At 37.1% G+C, this 18,215-nt stretch overlaps 2 protein-coding genes across 2 annotated transcripts; both read left to right on the top strand.

Moving 5' to 3' along the window:
* Positions 1-39: 39 nt before the first annotated feature.
* Positions 40-11,838, top strand: LOC117983268 (uncharacterized). Its single transcript, XM_034969756.2, has 21 exons — positions 40-112; positions 916-1,061; positions 1,321-1,377; positions 1,515-1,559; positions 1,893-2,031; positions 2,474-2,533; positions 2,619-2,962; positions 3,205-3,409; positions 3,891-4,021; positions 4,653-4,783; positions 5,965-6,115; positions 6,210-6,392; positions 6,517-6,632; positions 6,710-6,945; positions 7,036-7,172; positions 7,714-7,832; positions 7,955-8,072; positions 8,486-8,617; positions 8,924-9,031; positions 9,994-10,202; positions 11,723-11,838. Exons 1-21 carry the CDS (start codon positions 79-81, stop codon positions 11,739-11,741), a joined length of 2,820 nt encoding a protein of 939 aa, XP_034825647.1. The 5' UTR covers positions 40-78; the 3' UTR covers positions 11,742-11,838.
* A 772-nt stretch (positions 11,839-12,610) lies between these two features.
* Positions 12,611-17,264, top strand: LOC117983274 (splicing factor YJU2). The gene is made up of 5 exons (XM_034969763.2): positions 12,611-12,770; positions 12,847-13,059; positions 13,857-14,031; positions 14,784-14,961; positions 16,784-17,264. The coding sequence occupies exons 1-5, from the start codon at positions 12,747-12,749 to the stop codon at positions 17,178-17,180; spliced, it is 987 nt and encodes a 328-aa protein (XP_034825654.1). The 5' UTR covers positions 12,611-12,746; the 3' UTR covers positions 17,181-17,264.
* The last annotated feature ends 951 nt before the right edge of the window (positions 17,265-18,215 follow it).

Genomic DNA, 18,215 nt, shown 5'->3' with positions numbered 1-18,215 from the left:
CAAACTTTTCTCATAATATATTGAAATCATATATATATCTAAGAATAATACAAATAAAATTTTCTGCTATTTTCAACAATGGCGACTCCAAAGTCGCAAAAAGACAAACCATGTAAGTTCCAAATCTTCACATTGTGTAAATATGTGTAAGTCCCATTTGTTTGTAAAACTCACACATTAAATCCAGCACAATGTGCATCAACCGGTTTCTTAGAATGTCTAGGAACCGTCACAGAATATAAATAATGGTACTAAGTATACGGAACCGCTTTTAAGTGTCTGGCGTCATATGTGTCGGCCATCGCACGTACCTACTTACTATTAAACATGAAGGAGGCTTAGTAAAAGAAATCTAGGCTGTAGCTTAGTACTTAATTAACTACAGAGTAGCAGCTAGGAGTGAATCCACTTATACGTCATCCTAGTGCGCGACCGCCCGCTGCTTCACTCCCGTAAGGATACGAAAAATCCGGCCCTTAATATGTTTCTAAATACCTACAGCTAAAGCATAAAGGGAACCCTTGTCCAAAATTTCAGCTTTCTAGATCCAAGGGCAAGCGCTATGCGTTGATGAATCAGTCAGTGAGTGAGTTAGAACTTCTCTTGTATTTACTTAGATTTCAAATGAGAAGGATTTCGAAACTCGCATTTCAATACATTACCCACCAACTTTCTCGGCTTACTCCATATTCCATCGTAACTAATATCTGACCCAATTTTGACGATTCTTTTCTTATTGAAAGGGTCATCCTTCAGGTCAGACCTCTTTAATTTTGGTGAAGGCTTACTAAGATGGAGGTCGGGCCTTCTTAACGGATTTGACAATAAATCAAGAGCACATAGTTCACTTTTAACAATTTGCAGCATATTGAAGTTGGTTTTTTAATGTATACTTACTTATCAATATTTTAACAGATGGGGCGACTCCACGCCTCCTCCCGCGCCCAACCGCTGCTTCAGCGGCACGCGCCGCGAAAAATGCCTCCAACCGCAACCAGGCCGCCTTAGCAACGCAGCGACAATCGCCTGTTCGGTCACCGCCATCGCCTGTCACCTCTAAGGTCATAATTTTTTTTGTGAGGTCGGTAGGCTTGACTACAATCATGCGAATAAAAAGCAAGGATGCGGTCTAGGTTGGGACGCGTTTGCCTTATGCCTAGAAGATGTGTTTTATATATTTTACTCTTGCTTTGGAGGTATCAGGTATTTAAGTTATACCTACTTGGCAGGAAACACGGACATTCTCCATCACTTAGGTGCCACTTCTGTAATTATATACCGTATCTTAGGAATTATGATAACAATCAAGATTATTTACAGATAAAGACTGCTCTCACACGCATTGGACTGAAGTCTGAATCAAAAACGGAAATCAAAGTTAGTATTTAATATTATTCTTTTTACTACTGGTATTTTGTCTTCGTTATCATAAACAGGAACATATTCATCATATCATATTTACAATGTACAATCTAAGTACAATAACATTAGTACAAAGTAAAATTAATTTTCAGATAAACAGAAATTGTGAAAAAGAAATTCACGATCCTAATTTTGAGGTAAGTTATTTTTAAGGCTTACCTGAGTACCTATCTCTTGAATTAACTAAGTTAGAACATAGTTAAAGAGTAGAAAAAGTTACATACACGTCTTATAAAATTCAAGACGCAGCGTTGGAGGAGCCCCCCCCCCCCCCCCCCCCCCCCCCCCCCCCCCAGCCCGCGCCCTAACCCGGTGCAGGCGAGCGCTGGTGACGTGCGGGTGTACGAGATGTCCCCCCGCCTCATACCCCGATTGCCATCTCGACCTGTCCCATACTATACCTACGTATTTAAAAAAAATATGGAATCATGTTCACGAATTTAAAGAAGAGAGCTAAGAAATGTTCCCAGGTTCATGTAAAGCACGAAGCAGATCCCTCTATCGCTGCGGATAATGTCAACGAGGTGGTGGTGATCACACAAATGGAGCATGTTTCATTTACAAGGATGGATGAAATGCAAGAATTAGATAGTTCTGTTGGTAAACATGGTAAGTTGAAGAATATACTTAATCATCATCATCATCATTATAATCAACCCATCGCCGGCTCACTACACAGCACAGGTCTCCTCTCAGAATAAGAAATGGTTTGGCCATAGTCTACCTCGTTGGCCAAGTGCGGATTGGCAGACTTCACAGTTCACATACCTACCCTTGAGAACTAAAGAACTCTCAGGTGTAATGGTTTCCTCGCGATGTTTTCCTTCACCGTTAAAGCAAGTAATATTTAATTACTTAAAATTCACATAACTCCGAAAATTTAGAGGTGCATGCCCGGGATCGAACCCCCAACCTCTGAATACGAGGTGGACGTCTTAACCCTAGGCTATCACAGCTTCATATACTTAATATGATATCATTATTTTCATCTTCTACTTTTGTTCTAGTTGGAATTAACTTAAATTTACTTTATTAATCAATTTGTTTGTAGATTTACATATAACTGAGGAAAGTATGTTAGTTCCAGAACAAATATCTGCCGCGGTAATTGGTTGGTACATAATAAATTCCGATTTGGCTAATATTACACATCATTTTTAATAAGTACTTACTAAAATTACGTTTATGTACTGCAGAACATCACGAGAGAATAAGTGCCGAGCAACCTTCACAAAGCCGACCGCAAACACCTAGAAGCATTTCAAGTCGTCCGCAAACCCCAAAAGCACCGAGTCGACCTAGCACCCCAGCCCACCCAGCGCAGCGCCAAGGCACGCCTGCCAGCCGGCCCAACACCCCACATCAAAACACACCCCCCACTCGACCTAAAACTCCTTCCAGGCCCGTTGCTTTACCTCGTCCCGTCACACCAGTCTCGTCGAACCGCTCTGAGATAAAAGAAGAGGATGATTTACAATCGTTATACGTTAACAAACAACATCAATTTCGTCAAATGAAAAAGGAACTAGACCTAAAACAGGTGTGTGTTAATTTACAACGGGTTTCTAGGTGTTTAAGTATATCTATCCAGGTTTCATGTTGGACTTTGCTAATTGACTACACTTATTTTACTTATTCAAAGTAATTTTCTTAGACTCTGTTGAAACATGTACCCCCTAGGCCCACCGGTTTTTCAAATAAATTTTTGATTCTATTATTTTAGAGACCTACATGCAAAGAGCGAAGGTTTTAGAATTGGTACTGTTAAAATTGTAATTTCAGCAAGCAATATTAGAACTTTTCAATGGTTTACGAGCTCTGCGAGAGCACATGTTTCGAGAAGGAATAGCAGGTGGCGGCGAAATTTGCCAGGAGTTGGTGGTGTTCAACGTGGCTGATTGGGCGCCAGAGGAGGTGACACAGCTGTGTCGCGATGCCATCGCTTCTCCGGATACTGACGGAGCTATGGAATTGTTCAAAACAATTGGTCAGTCATTTACTTGTTGATCTATGAAGAATTTCGTTTCTATCTGAATTTACAGTCACGTCTCTCTTACTCTGATGATTACCTAATGCATTATACCTTATACCTAAAGGAAAGCATAAGAATATGATACATTGATGTGACATTCGAAGCAGCTGTTCAATGGACCTAAATGAGACGTCTTACAGCTGAAATTAATAACTAAGTAATTTATGCAATATGTCGATACATATCTCCTGTTCTTTAATTTGTTTGATCTTATGCTTATCTGCTAAGCTATTAGCACAGAGAGAGAGTAGAGACGTGCTACTTTTAGTTCGGAAAAATCTTATTAGTTATCTACCAGGATATCATCAACCTAATCGATGGCTCGCTACTGACACGGGTCTCCTCTCAGAATGAGAAGGGTAGAGCACCAGGATATAACCTTAAGAAAATACCTATATCCTACTACTAACATATGCGTTCATTTTTGTGTTACCAGAGGAGCATGTACCAGCTGATGTAGAGTCTAAGACTTTAAATATACCCAGATGTTTTGCTGACTTATGCCTCCAGGCGTTTACGGCGAGGCAAGAACTAATAGATTGGGTGAAGGAATTAATAGAGAATCATGTAAGATTCGACCTCCTACATAATAATTATTGTAGCTAATGAATTAAAGTCTCTAAGATTATCAACCCACCACCGCCGGCCCACTACTGATTACGGGTCTTTTCTCAGAATGCTGTTCATTCGGAGAAATGGTTTTGGCCATAGTGCACAACCGTCTAAGTGTGGATTGGCGAACTTCACATACCTGTGAGAATATTATGGGGAACTCTCAAACATGCAGGTTTACTCAAGATGTTTTTCTTCACCTTTAAGACAAGTGATATTTAATTCCTTAAAACGCTCATAAAGTGTAATAAGAATAACCATTTTAAATTATTGATTAAGCTAAAAAAGCACGTCATATCATTATGACGTCACATGCCAATATTTCATAGAAGCGTTCACGTTTGATAAAAAGATACTGTGGCCCTACCGCGGTTGTTTGACAGCTACAATGTCACGATCGCAATCATCTCTGATTGGTTAATGCTCGCTCACTATTGGCCACAATGCATTGTTGCAACAAGAATCGCACAAATTCAGACAATCAGAACAATTGAGATTGTAATAATGATTGATGCAGGTTTTAGACAATCGCCCTACCGATTTGACTAGTTGTTAAACACCGGCTTACGATAACAAACCCCAACAGGAATTTGGAGGCGATGAAGCAGTAGCGAGAATAGCTCACTACAACGCGCAAGGACTCGAGCTCTGTGAAGGTCTACGCGAGATGAAATCTCGGGCGGACGATGCTGTTCATACCGTTACATTACTTTCTAAGTATGAATATTATTATTATTTCTATTAAGCGTAATAAGTTAACTGTAAGTAAGTTTACTATATTAAGTCGAGTTAAGTTTGCCACAGTCAGAGTTGTGACTGATCGGAGTCCGGAAATCCTAACGATTTCTGATATTTGCATGATAAGGATAATTGTCTCCTTCATCAGTAATGCTACGACTGATGGAGGAGAGAATTGTAGGCTGAAGGAGGAAGGAGAATGATAAGTACTGTATCAGGATTGATGCAAAACCTATCTAATTGACCCCGTAGAGTTGATATAAATTGACCAGCATCCATAAACTATCAATTCTTTTTACAGCTAAGTAGATTTCAAATTTATGCCATCGATTTCAATGTACTTAATCAAAATAAATACTTGGTTCTCTAAATACCTCAATCCATTAAGACGAATTTTTTAAAGCAGTGTAAAAAAATTTTTTATAAAAAAAGTAAAATATTCTTTATTGTACACCAAAACCAAAACAATAGAAATATAACTAAGATGTTTGCAAGTACAATAGGCGGCCTTGTCGCTAAAATAGCGATCTCTTCCAGGCAACCTTAGGGTAGAGGTTATAAAAATTAAAGAAAGCGGAAGGGGTGTACTAATGAAATAAAATAAATACACATAGTATACTATGTATGTATATGTATAAAAATAAAAATATAACAGTAAATAAGAGAGGAATAGATGACAGATAAGTCCAGTCAGTGTGTTCTTCATGTTCTAATTTATGGCGCTGAAAAGTGGACACTTACAAGCGGCCTGATCCACAAATTCAAGGTCGCTCAGTAAGTTATGGAGAGAGCTATGTTAGGTGTTTTACTCGAGGATAAAATCCGGAATTAGAAAATGCACAGGAGAATCAGGTTCACTGACATAGCCCAAACCTAGTAAACTGAAATGGCAGTGGGAGTATTTGGAGCGAAACGTAAAGTCCTAGAGTGGAACGCGTACCTACTAGCAAACGTTGCGTGAGGGCGCCCTCCAGCACCATGGGCTAATGACAAAAATAGGGTGGCGGGAAGTGGCTGGATGAAGAAAGTTCAGAAGAGTGTTGTGGTGGCGCTCACTAGGGAAGGTCAATGTTCAACAGTGCATTGATAAGATACTTAATTTATTTATTTGGCCTCCAACTGCCTATTTGAAGATTTTGTATAATGTGTGTTTTGTGCAGGAGAGTGTGTCATGAACGGTCAACATTAATATCAGTTGGAGAATCGTTAGTTCGTGAAATAGCGCGACTACGTCAAGACTTAGATGCTCGCACCACTGTACTAGTGGAGGAACAAGAAACACGTGCTGAAGATGTAACTAGAGTATATGAGGTAGTTACCAAGTCGGGTTACATCAAACTCCCTACAGTTCGGTAGCTGTTTACATTTACTTGCCTTAAATAAATTTAATGACATAATTTTCAAGGAATTACGCCATGAACTAGAAGAAGAGAGAGCTGCAAAAACAGCTATCAAAGATAAACTATCAACAACAGAAACTCAATTGCGGCAGACACGTTTAAGGGTCTCCAAAATGGACAAGCAATTGCGTGAGGCTGAAGCAAGCATAGCCAGCCTTACGGGAACCGTGAAAACTTTAGAAGAACAGGTATTAACTGCATTCTATTATTATTAAATTCCGAAATCTAATCTATATCCGAAACATACATTTATACTTAGATACTTGTCTAAGTGATCAAAATCCAGAGCTAACATGTAGTTTTAAATAACAGAGCAGACAACGAGAAGTTCAATTAGAAGCCAGAGCAAGGAAGTTAAAAGAATCTCTGAAAACCGGTGAAGTGGCCAGTGGACAAATTGCACAAAAACGTGACGCTCTACAAGCTGAGTAAGTTATAGATAAAAGATATTTAAACAAACATTTGATTTATTTTCTTTATATACCTAATTTATTAATACCAACAGGGTCAACAAATTAAAAGAACAAACTGAAACAATGACGATGCAACAAAAAGCAGAGGTGCAAGATTTAAATAACAAGTTAAAAGAGTTGACGGCTGCCCTTGAGGAACAGCGAAAATTAACAAAAATTGTGACTGAACAAAAAGAAGAAATCGAAATGTTATTGAAAGAAAGCCAAAAGGATATAAAAGAGTTAAAATCTCAAGTCGCTGAGCTTGAAAATAGTAAACCCAATCCTGGTACGAAATAGCGTAAAATTATTTCAGCCTATTAACTCTTCTGTTCAGCTCAGTACACAAATAATTTTATAGCAAAAAATATTCTTGCAGATCTACCAACTGAGAGAGAAATGGATTTGTGGGCGGAACTACAAGCAACTAAAGAAATGTTGAGAAGTACGGAGGATGAAGTAGCCTCGACTAAAAGGGATAAAGTTCACTTTTTGGAAACGCTGACGAAGATTGCGGTGACTATTATAAGTTTCCTTTTTGTTTTTGGATTGACGGAGTTGACATGACGATTTTGGGAGATTTAACTTGGAATCAAGCTACTTCTGGCCGTCTCTATTAAAAAAGACTAAGCCAAGGTCGGCCAGGCTGTAAAGCTTTGATGGTGATGTTAATTATGAGCTTCATCAAGACACACGGGAGTATGTCCGTCAAGTTCGTATAATTATTATTACAGTAGCCGGCAGGATGTTGTACATCGGCCGAACGTTGTCTCTGTCGTAGAGATGTCGTCGTCGACCGACAAAACTTCACATAGGTATGAGTGACAGAGACAAAGCTCTACGAAGCCGTAATCTCGTTCTAAACGTCGATGTACAATATTTCTTGCCAGCTACTGTAGTAGATTGTTTGGTCTATACTACACGTTTATATACCGACGAAATGTTTTTCAGTCCCACATATCTACTAGATTTTTACGATCCAAAAAACAAGTTTTATCCTATTTAAAAATACCATAAAATGACTGTTTATTATGATGAACATAAATTTGCATTTCAGGAATCTGACAACAAAGTAGGCATGCAACAAAAGCTGGCAGCTGAATTACTAAGTAAAGAAGAAATAGTAGCCAAAATGCAAACACACATTAGGGATCTAACAAAGAATATAAAATTTAAGTAAATAACACTCCTATATTTAAAGCTATTACTAATGCAATTCATTTTACAAAGCATATCATTAGAAATAATTAAATCTACAGTAGAATAATTAGGTACTTATCTTGAAAACTTTTTTACAGTGAACAAAAATTGATTCAATATGAACGATATGTTCGAGACTTGCAAGCTCATTCTCGTGCAGTAGCGAATTGTCAGGAACCACCAAATAGCATCAGTTACGAAGACCTGCAACAAGAGGTAGGTATACTTACTTTAAATATAATGTACCTAGTCGACGCATTTTAAACTGAGTCGTCGAGTATCTGTCTGTTTCGCTCGCACTTACCTACGTCGACTATAATAGTACGCGACAGGTCGCAATCGGGGTGGGAATGCCACGCACACCCGCACAGTCCCCGCACTAACCCAGTGCGGGGACTGTGCGGGTAAATACCTATTTATTTTTCTACGGTTTTAAATTCAAATATCTCAAAAAGTCACTTACGACATTTTTCATCACTGAATGTTTATTTATGTATATTTTTTTCTCTTACTCCGTCGATTGACATAATATGTTTTATCACTGGCCTTGTAGGTATGCCGTTCCATACAAAAATGTTCGAACCCCTCTGATATTCCAAATAGGTTGTACAATACAGTATTTCCATTAGATTATGAATTTACGCATGAGTCTTCTGGATTCGGTCCATCGGAACGAAGAATTATCAGCAATGCTATCCCAAAGAGATCAACAGCTCGAACAACAGGAAAAAACAGCAAAGGCCCAGGCAAGAGTCATAAAGGTTACTTATCTTCTTTCCTGTTGCTTAGATTGCTTACCTACTTACAATAATTAATTACCTATTCAATTGGACGAATACAAGGTATGAAACAGTATTTTTAGTAAGATTATGTACTCCAGTTTTTCAGATATACTTAATATTGTTTATTTTTGATAAAATAGTCATCAGTCAACACCCTTTACCGAATACCAAAAAGTACCGTTTCTAGGATTAAGGAAGTAGGTAAGTATTACCATAAACCATTAAGCCTCAGTATTACTTACCTTTATCTTACTGAATCGTAACTTCAAATCACAAGTTATACAGGTACGAGAAGAACTGATCAACGGGCTTAAATACAAGGAGACGGAACAAAGCCGTGAGCTCTCGACATTGCAAAAAGATCTAGAGCACCGAATGAAAATTGTAGATGATGTGAGATTTTTATTATTTTTATTTTGGGATTTTTAGGGTTCCGTACCTCAAAAGGAAGAAAGGAGGGTTCCTTTACAGGATCACTGTGATGTCTGTGTGTCTGTCTGCTGTCGTGTCTGTCAAGAAACCTATTACCTATAGGGTATTTTCCGTTGATCTAGAATAGTGAAATTTGGCAGGTAGGTAGGTCTCATTGCACACGTAAGGGGAAAAATTCGAAAACCGTGAATTTGTGGTTAGGTACATCACAAAAAAAATTAAAATGTGTTTATGAATAAATAATTAGATTTTCAACTTTCAAAGTAAGATTAGTAGGTAAACCAAATGAAAGGGCTTTACTTGGTTATTCTAAAACAGATTTTTATTTATTTTTATGCATAGGTAATAAATAGTTTTTGATTCATCGTGTAAAATGTCGAAAAAATACGACTGAGTATGGAACCCTCGGTCTGCGAGTCTGACTCGCACTTGGCCAGTTTTTAGGATTCGTTCGTCTGCCACACCTGTTAATTATACCAGTAACTAGTAACTACCTACTAATGCTATCGATTTGAAAGGATAGTTTTTAACGCTAGATTAATTGAACCAAACAAATATTTAAATATTAGTTATTTGGTATAATATAATATTACGTTTCTTTCCAAGCTACTGAACCCTCAGTGGGCGAGTTTGACTCACATTTTTTTTCTTCGTGAATTTTTCTAAGATTTAGGAAGCCACGTCTCTACCATCTCTACTCAGTGACATTTATGCACTCCTGCACAATATTAAATACCTAAACTAATTAAGTAGGTACCTAAATAGAAATATTTACTCTGATTTATGTAGGTAATTAAAGGGTGGCTCAGTCTTTGGGATCTAAGTAGGTACCTGCTCAAGAAAACAAAATCGTATCGTACTTATTCCAAAAGGCTTAGTTATACTTTAGGTACTTATTATGACCTATTATGGTGAATTTGTAGGTGCATAAACAGATAGCTGCGAAAGCTGACGAGATCCAAGAGTTGTTCGCGACACTCGAGAACAAACAACAGCAAATTCATAGACTGGAGAAGATTGTATTGGCTTTGGAGGAGCAACAGCGGCGTGCCCAGGCGCAACGCACGCGCAACGAAGAGAAGATTGCTGCTCTTGAACATGAGCTTGCAGCTGGCGGGAACCGACGAGAAAGGTATGCAAGAAAGAAAGAAAACTGTTTTATTCATCTTGTACATAAAGTATAAACAAACATAAAATGAGTGGTTAGCTGTAGAAATTGGTACATAATAAAATAGGTAAGTACTTAAGAATTACTTAAAATGAGTTTTTGCACTCACATGGCATAAGATGAAAAGGCTCCAGCTCAGCATTAGTGCTGCAGGTTTAAAAAAATAGCAAAGAATAATTTAAAATACCGTAAAACGGGGTGAATAGGAACCGGGGTGTGAATAGGGACAAAACTGGGAATGAGATTTGAACGTAAAAATAATACCCAAATCAGGTTAGAATTTTGGTAGCATTGTTTTTCCCTATAGTAGAATAAATATAATAATAATTTTTATTTATTTATTTTTGAATCGTCAAACCACTGATTCGGAATGCCAGCAACCAGCAAGAAACTCGGCGGTTGCTTTTTTTTAAAGATTTGATACCTACTATGCCATGTATAATAACATATAGCCTATGTTACTTCTGAATAAAATAGCTATAGAATATGGTGAAAGAATTCTCAAAATCAGTCCAGTAATTTCAGAGTTTATCGATTACAAACAAACAAGTCTTCACTTTCCTAATCTAAATATATAAAAGGAAAAGGTGACTGACTGACTGATCTATCAACGTACAGCTCAAACTACTAGACAGATCGGGCTGAAATTTGGTATGAAGATAACTATTAAGACATAGGCATCCGCTAAGAAAGGATTTTTGAAAACTCAACCCCTAAGGGGTTGAAATAGGGGTTTGAAATTTGTGTCGGACGAAGTCGCGAGCATAAGCTAGTTTTGTAATATTAGAGGATAGACGAACTTGTGTTTGACAACCCTAACCTTTTTTCCCTATTCACCCCTTTGCCATTCCGTTACACCCCGGATCAAGTATAAATAGGGACAGCATATATTTTGATTAAAATATACCAGTAATGTATCATTATTTTATATTTTTTGGATGTTTCCTTAGAATTCTTACAACCGGAGATGCTTACAAACAGTTAAAGCATCATAATTTGTACCAAAACATCCGTAAATTTCAATGCGAAGTTAGATTTCGTACCTATTCACCCCGTTTTACGGTATTCTCTTTAATAATGAATTCTAGCCCCATAAATTACCGCTATACAAAAAATCTTTTCATTTTATTGTACTACAGTCCCAGGACCAAGGCCCTATTTACGTCTTTAGTTATTTGTAGACTTTATAGTCCGTACAAAATGACTTTCACGCGCCATTTTTAACCGACATCCAAAAAGGAGGAGGAAGTTTAATTTTATGGACAACTCACGCTTGACAAAAATTGACTAGGTACCTATGGCAAAATTGTTTTCACAAAAAAAGAGCAAATGGTTCCTAAGCACTTCCTAAGACAGCTTTCCCACCTTCTATTTTTCGGATTTCTGTGCAAGTTAAAAAAAACACACTGACCACTGTATGTACAAATAAATTACCTATCTAACTACATAGTTATATAGTTAATCTATTATTTGTTTCATTTCAGAAAGTTCATCTTTTTCTAATTGGTCACGTGCAAGAATTGAATAAAATAGTTGCCGAAAATTGTGCAAGTGCTACTGGAAGTTTGTATTGTTGTTATATTTTGAATTCACGTTGTGCTATTTTTTTGTTAAATAAAATTTTTGAAACTGTTTTTTGCAGATTTAGATTTTCTTTACAGATCTTTTTTAACCCAACCAACATTATAACAATATTCGTAAATCGTAATAGGTAGGTAAGTATCTATAGGTATTGCAAAAAATGAAGACCTGTGAAGACGGTAGGCACAGATTAATAGGGATATGACGGTAGGTACGCACGCGTCACAAACATTGAGGTCAGCAAAATATTGAGGTTTGGTCGGTGGACTCTGGCTGGACTACCCGCCCGTTCACCCACCACCCACCGGCTTCTCCTACCAGTGGGTGCAAGGGGAATTCGTATTTACCTGTATCCCTGGTTGGAATTTAAATGTTATGTTGTGAGAGACATAGTATCGATCATAGAGATGTATCGATAAATACAAAAATAGTATTTTTTTAAAAAAAAGCTGTTGGCAACACTGCTTACAGTTGCTTTGACTTTGCACGTGAGTATTTTGACAAACAACGTGAAGTGTAGAAGGAATGACATTTCACAAGTAAGAAAATCTCTGCTTGAGCGAGAGGGACTGAGGGGGCCACGCAGGGCCACGCTCATAGAGATAGTATACAATCATCTAAGGCCACGCTAGTTGCAAATCTGGACACATCTGTGGACATCATCGTATTCAAGTTTGATTCAAGTATTCAATGTACTCTGTGATAGGAGTAGGAGTATAGTGTTCTGTGGTGATCACGGTATGTTATTGTGATCTGTCTGTGATCATCGTCATCGACAAAGAGTATCAAAGAGAATATAATCACTACGTAAGAGTATAATATACTTGTAATATACTGCGACATCAATAGAAGATTAATAATAAAAATTCGTTGTTTTTATTAAAATCTATTATATTAGATAGTGTGCTAGCTAATTTTTAACCCAAAATGTCGGAAAGAAAAGTATTAAACGTAAGTATTTTAATTTTGTCCCATAAAACTTACAGTTTTGCTATAGTAACCTAAATAAAACATTTTATGGTTTTAGAAATACTATCCTCCAGACTTCGATCCTTCTAAAATTCCTCGTATGAAATTGGCGAAAAATCGTCAATATACAGTTCGTCTAATGGCTCCATTCAATATGCGATGTGCTACTTGCGGCGAATATATTTATAAAGGGAAGAAGTTCAATGCTCGAAAGGAAGACGTCGAGAACGAAGATTACCTTGGCATAAGAATATACAGATTTTATATAAAAGTATGTATAACTTCAAATTCTTGATTTCTATGGGATGATTGATACATATCTAACGCACAGAACCTCATTAAAATCTATACAGCAGTATAGTAACAGATAGCAGATATTCAACTTCATGCCTTACAATAAGAATGGACACTTAGCATCTCTGTTCCATTCATCATCATGATCAACCCATAACCGGCTCACTACAGAGGGTCTCCTCTCAGAGTGAGAAGGGTTTGGCCATAGTCTACCACGCTGGCCATGTGCGGATTGGTAGACCTGTCTGTTTAACTGTATAGTATAAAAAGTAGATCACTAAAAACGTTTCACAAATTATTTTCTTTGAATACCTACCTACAAAAACCAAAAAAAATTAAAATTCATTATTTCAACATCGTTTTTATTTAAGAAAAAAATTGAAAGAGAATCCAATTTACAAACAGCTTAAATCTGAAACACAAAATACTTTGTGAAGCACACTTTAGATACCTATCTACAGTACGCAGTCAAAAGTAATGCACATCAGCCTTTAGAATGACATTTCGGCTTTGTAACGCGTCACTCTGCCACTATGATGTTTTGTTGGTCTCAACGACAGAGACAATGCTCTACAAATCTGCTATCTCCTAAAGGTTGATGTACATTACTTTCTGCCGGGTACTGTACCTCTTGTGCATTTTTCTTCCTGTAAGGAATATAATGCTAAATACTCAATTGAAACTGTACTTAATTCTAATAAGAATACAGAAATTCTGGTGTCTCAACAGAATGTTTAAATAACTCAAAAAATACACTTAGATATGTTATTTCAGTGCACTCGCTGTCTCCAAGAAATATCATTTAAGACCGATCCAAAGAACACAGACTACGAAATAGAGGCAGGTGCTACAAGAAACTTTATGGCCTTAAAGCTGGCTGAAGAACAGGCTAAAAGAGAGGAAGAGGAACAAAAAGAGGAAGAAGCAAATAATCCCATGAAATTATTAGGTAACCATATTTTACTAGTTATAGTACTAATAGTTTGCAATTTTGTGCAACTTACCATTTTCCAGTGGACAGGACTACTGAGGTATTTACAGTAAAATAATGTACATCTGCCTTTAGAATGACATTTTAGCTTTGTAGAGCACTGTCTCTGTCACTCATACCTATATGACGTTTTCGCAGTCTCAATGACAGAGACAATGCTCTACAAATCTGCTCTCCTTCTAAAAGTTGATGTACATTATTTTCTGCCGCATACCATATGTATTCTTCCTCATGACCACCGAGACTATGCAGTTACCTTGACTCCCACTTCCCCGCAATGTGCACCCCCAAGTAGTGTTAGCATACAACGCTGTCAGACCTCTGTTTATTAGTGGACAAAAAACTGTGAAAACCTGCTAAAATTATGCTAACAGAATTAATACTTTGTTTGGAAATGGATATATCATCAAATATAAAGTCTCGTATTTTTAATTTGTCTGTGTTATCAAATAATTACATAGACGAATCTAAAGGTGGATCCACACAGCCCGGTGGCTTAACTACAAGAACGCCGCTAGATAATCTGAGGGGGGGGGGGGGGGGGGGTTTCTATAACGTAACAGCCTTGTTCTAGGCTCTGAATAATGATAAAGTTCAATAAAAGTGATAATAATCAATTAACCACAAAATTGCATTTTGAATGAAACTAAATGAAATTTAAATTTAAATGAATTATAAACAGACTACAATTTTACTTGTTAATATTTCAGAATACAGAACAGAACAATCCAGGCAAGAGATAGAGTTGCTAGAAAGTCTTGAGGAGCTAAAAGAGCTGAACCGGCGGCAGAGGACAGTGGACTATGAGGGCTTGCTTAAGCAGTACCAGCCAGAGACGGCTGATGAAAGGAAGGCCAGGGAGGAACGAGAGGACAATGAATTCATCAAGTAAGCATATTGTTATAACATAGCCAATCTCTTTAAACTTTTCTCACAGGTATTCGTGTGATGTGAGTGCATATATAATTGAATGGCTTATTTCTGCCAAAAAAAAAAACTAAGAAAATATATTTATTTAATATTTTTTGCAGCTCTATATAACTGCTGATATCAGCTGCTCTGCTCCACAATAAGATGCAGTTCATTTTTATTTTATCTGATTTTATTTTCTTTATTGGGCTTACCAACAGCTTATAACATCTCATATTCTACTTTGCCTGTTTTCACAGTGTTATGTCATCCTAACACTGTGGAAATAGGCAAAGTAGACAAGCCATATACCATTGCCATGCCATTTCAACATCGGTAGCTAAGCTAAGTTTACCTGCTTGTGTGAGATATAAGCACTCCATTGAAGCTTACAATCCAGAGTTACTCCCAAAAAAACTGGAGTTCTCCATTAATCTAGTTTCATCAATTTTCTACATATTAGGTAGTACAATGTCTAAGCATTTAGTTTTCTTTGCATTTAATTTTTTTGTTCTGTGAATTTCCTTGTTCCGGATTTTATCCCTAAGAGTGATAGTCCAACTCGGATTTTGAAAAAGGCGTAGACTACATTAGAAAAAGACGTAGATTTAGTAAAAATTTCGGATGAAAAGTTCGTAGATCTACGTACTTTTTTTCTGGGTAAAATGAAGAGAGTAAGGTAGTGTTTTGTCATACAATTTATTCATTTTCATCAATTTCACCCTCACGCAAATGAAACTCATACATATTTGTAAAAAAATTCTTGCAAAGGTCGCTGTTTTTTATATTTAATTTTTGTAAAAAGTAGGCCAGTTAGTGTTTAATTGAAAAGTCTGTTTCTTAAGTTTGTTTTCATTAAGTTGTTAGTCCGTTTGAATTTGAACTTTGAATCGAAATGCATAGTATATCTATGATAGTACGACATAGTGCATACAAGGCGCTTTTGGCACTTGAATGACATTGACAGGGGGGTGTAGTTGTAGAACAAAGGCTGCCAGCAAATAAAATCTCCTCAATTTTACGGAATATATTGAAAATGTCAATGTCGAAAGTCGAGTAAGTTTTATTTAATTTTAACTGAATAAGAAATTGGGAAAGCCGTCCCTGTTTCCAAATAGAGAAAGAATAATAAAAACCATTTATAGGCCATGGACTAGCTATATTTAGTTACCTGGTGCTAAATATAGCTACAAGATGCAGACACATTTATGCTGTACAATAATATATTATTAGGATATATCATGATGTTATTTAAATGGAATGGCTCTAATATTTAACAAAAACAGTCAATTTAAGCTTTTTTTACTTAGCAACACTGCATTTAAGGTCACACCGTGATACTTGAAAAGATGGCGGCTTTATTTTCGCCACGCGTCAAAAGAGTCTTGTCCATAGGTAGGTCTTGTCGATAGTGACACTAGTGACAATTTCTGCAAAGCGAACGTTCCATTTTACACAGTCACACGTATATTGTTGTAACTGTGTAAAAAGGTTATTAAAAACTTTTTTTCATGAATGAAAAAGAAATTCAAATTATGCCCATTCAGCCTCAAAAGGCTAAGTAGGTATTCGATTACTTTGTACAATTTGATAAAAAATACGTAGATTCTGGGACTGAAGTTCGTAGGTTTGCAGGAAAGGCCTAAAGTTAGTAGATCTACGTAAAAAGACGTAGATGTGGCAACGCTGAGTGATACCCAACATAGCTCGCTCCATAGCATGCTGAGCGACTTTTAAGTTAAGCGAGTGGCTCTTATATTGTGTAGACTGTAGTTAAACCACCATATTATTCGATTTTCAGATCTGTGAAATTCAACAATGCAACCAAACACAAAATAGTAACAGAGGAAATAATTGAAGATGTGAAAGATGATGAAGAACCAAAAGCTAAGAATATTAAAATAGAAACTATGACAGCAGAGAAGCCAGCTGCACCTACTTCTAAGAAAAATGAATCATGGAATCGGAGTATAGGTGTGATTTCTAAAAAACCAGCATTAGCAAATCTTGTAAGGACCAAGAAAGCTGAAGAATCTAGTTGTGAAAAAGTGCAAAACAAGGAAGAAAAAGTGCAAAACACGGAAGAAAAAGTGCAAAAAGAGGCCAGTGTGTCAGGACAAAGTAGTGAAAGTGTACCCATTCCATCAGGTCTATCGCTGTTGGCGAACTATTCGGGAAGTGATAGTGATTCACAGTGAGTGATTTATTTATTTTGTATTTTTAATCATAAGTAATATAATATTATGCATGTTTTAAATTATGTATCTGTTTTCCTCACTGAACTGTGATTTGTTATTAATGATTAGGTACCTACCTACATTTTTTAGGTTAAAATCTCGAGATTTTTGTGGTTCATTCAAAAGGGTGACTTGCATGGCTAGAAAGGTAAATAGGACCAAGTAAAAAGAAAATAAGGTCAGTACTCAGTAGTTGTAGCGTTCAAAGCTATTAGTTCAAAAATCTTTCTCATTCTGAGAGGAGACCTGAGTGCTCAGTAGTGAGCCAGTGATGGATTGACGATGATGATGAATTAGTTCAACTTCAGTGATCAACCTTAATCAATCGAATACAACTTTAAAGATGATCGTATATGAAGAGAATCGAGGCGACCTGCAAGAGGCACACTCGACGCATTTTTCAGTACTGAAAATGGGAATGACAGCAGAACAAGTTGGACGTATCGTAGTGTCAACTGTCATTTGCTGTCTCTCTTCTTCTTCTTCTTATTTTGCTTTGTGGCTATGGCTGGCTCTCTCTAGCCGCTGTTTTGACAGCAATGATCGCGAGATTTACGTCTGTCGCAAGCCTGTCGCGAGATACGTAACCACCATCGGCGCCAATGTCTACTGACGTTAAAACTGCATAAATAATTTGTTTTTATTTTTTTATTCAGATATAAGTTAGCACTTGACTGCAATCATACCTGGCGGTAAGTGATGATGCAGTCTAAGATGAAAGCGAGCTAATCTGGAAGGGGTATAGCAGTTTTCACTAAACCCATACCCCTTTAGTTTCTACACGGCATCGTACCGGAACGCTAAATCGCTTGGCGGCCGGCTTTGCCGGTAGGGTGGTCAACTCACAACTATCAACGCACAGCTCAAACCACTGGACGGATCGGGCTGGGCATGCATATAGCTATTATTAATATATTATACTATATTATATTAAAAATGTAACCCCTAAGGGGGTAAAATAGGGGTTTGAAATTTGTGTAGTCCACGCGAACGAAG

This window comes from Maniola hyperantus, chromosome 6 (genome assembly GCF_902806685.2).
Source record: "Maniola hyperantus chromosome 6, iAphHyp1.2, whole genome shotgun sequence".
NCBI lineage: Eukaryota > Metazoa > Arthropoda > Insecta > Lepidoptera > Nymphalidae > Maniola > Maniola hyperantus.
The sequence above is the reverse complement of the archived record's forward strand: the minus strand, read 5'-3'. Positions and strand labels throughout refer to the sequence as shown.

Excerpts from the sequence above, each read along its gene's own strand:
- LOC117983274 (XM_034969763.2), top strand. The coding sequence starts at position 12,747 with ATGTCGGAAAGAAAAGTATTAAAC. Across the intron at positions 13,060-13,856 it reads TATACAGATTTTATATAAAA|TGCACTCGCTGTCTCCAAGA; the intron begins GTATGTATAACT and ends ATGTTATTTCAG. Across the intron at positions 14,962-16,783 it reads GAGGACAATGAATTCATCAA|ATCTGTGAAATTCAACAATG; the intron begins GTAAGCATATTG and ends TTCGATTTTCAG.
- LOC117983268 (XM_034969756.2), top strand. The coding sequence starts at position 79 with ATGGCGACTCCAAAGTCGCAAAAAGACAAACCAT. Across the intron at positions 4,784-5,964 it reads ACCGTTACATTACTTTCTAA|GAGAGTGTGTCATGAACGGT; the intron begins GTATGAATATTA and ends TGTTTTGTGCAG. Across the intron at positions 9,032-9,993 it reads GAATGAAAATTGTAGATGAT|GTGCATAAACAGATAGCTGC; the intron begins GTGAGATTTTTA and ends GTGAATTTGTAG.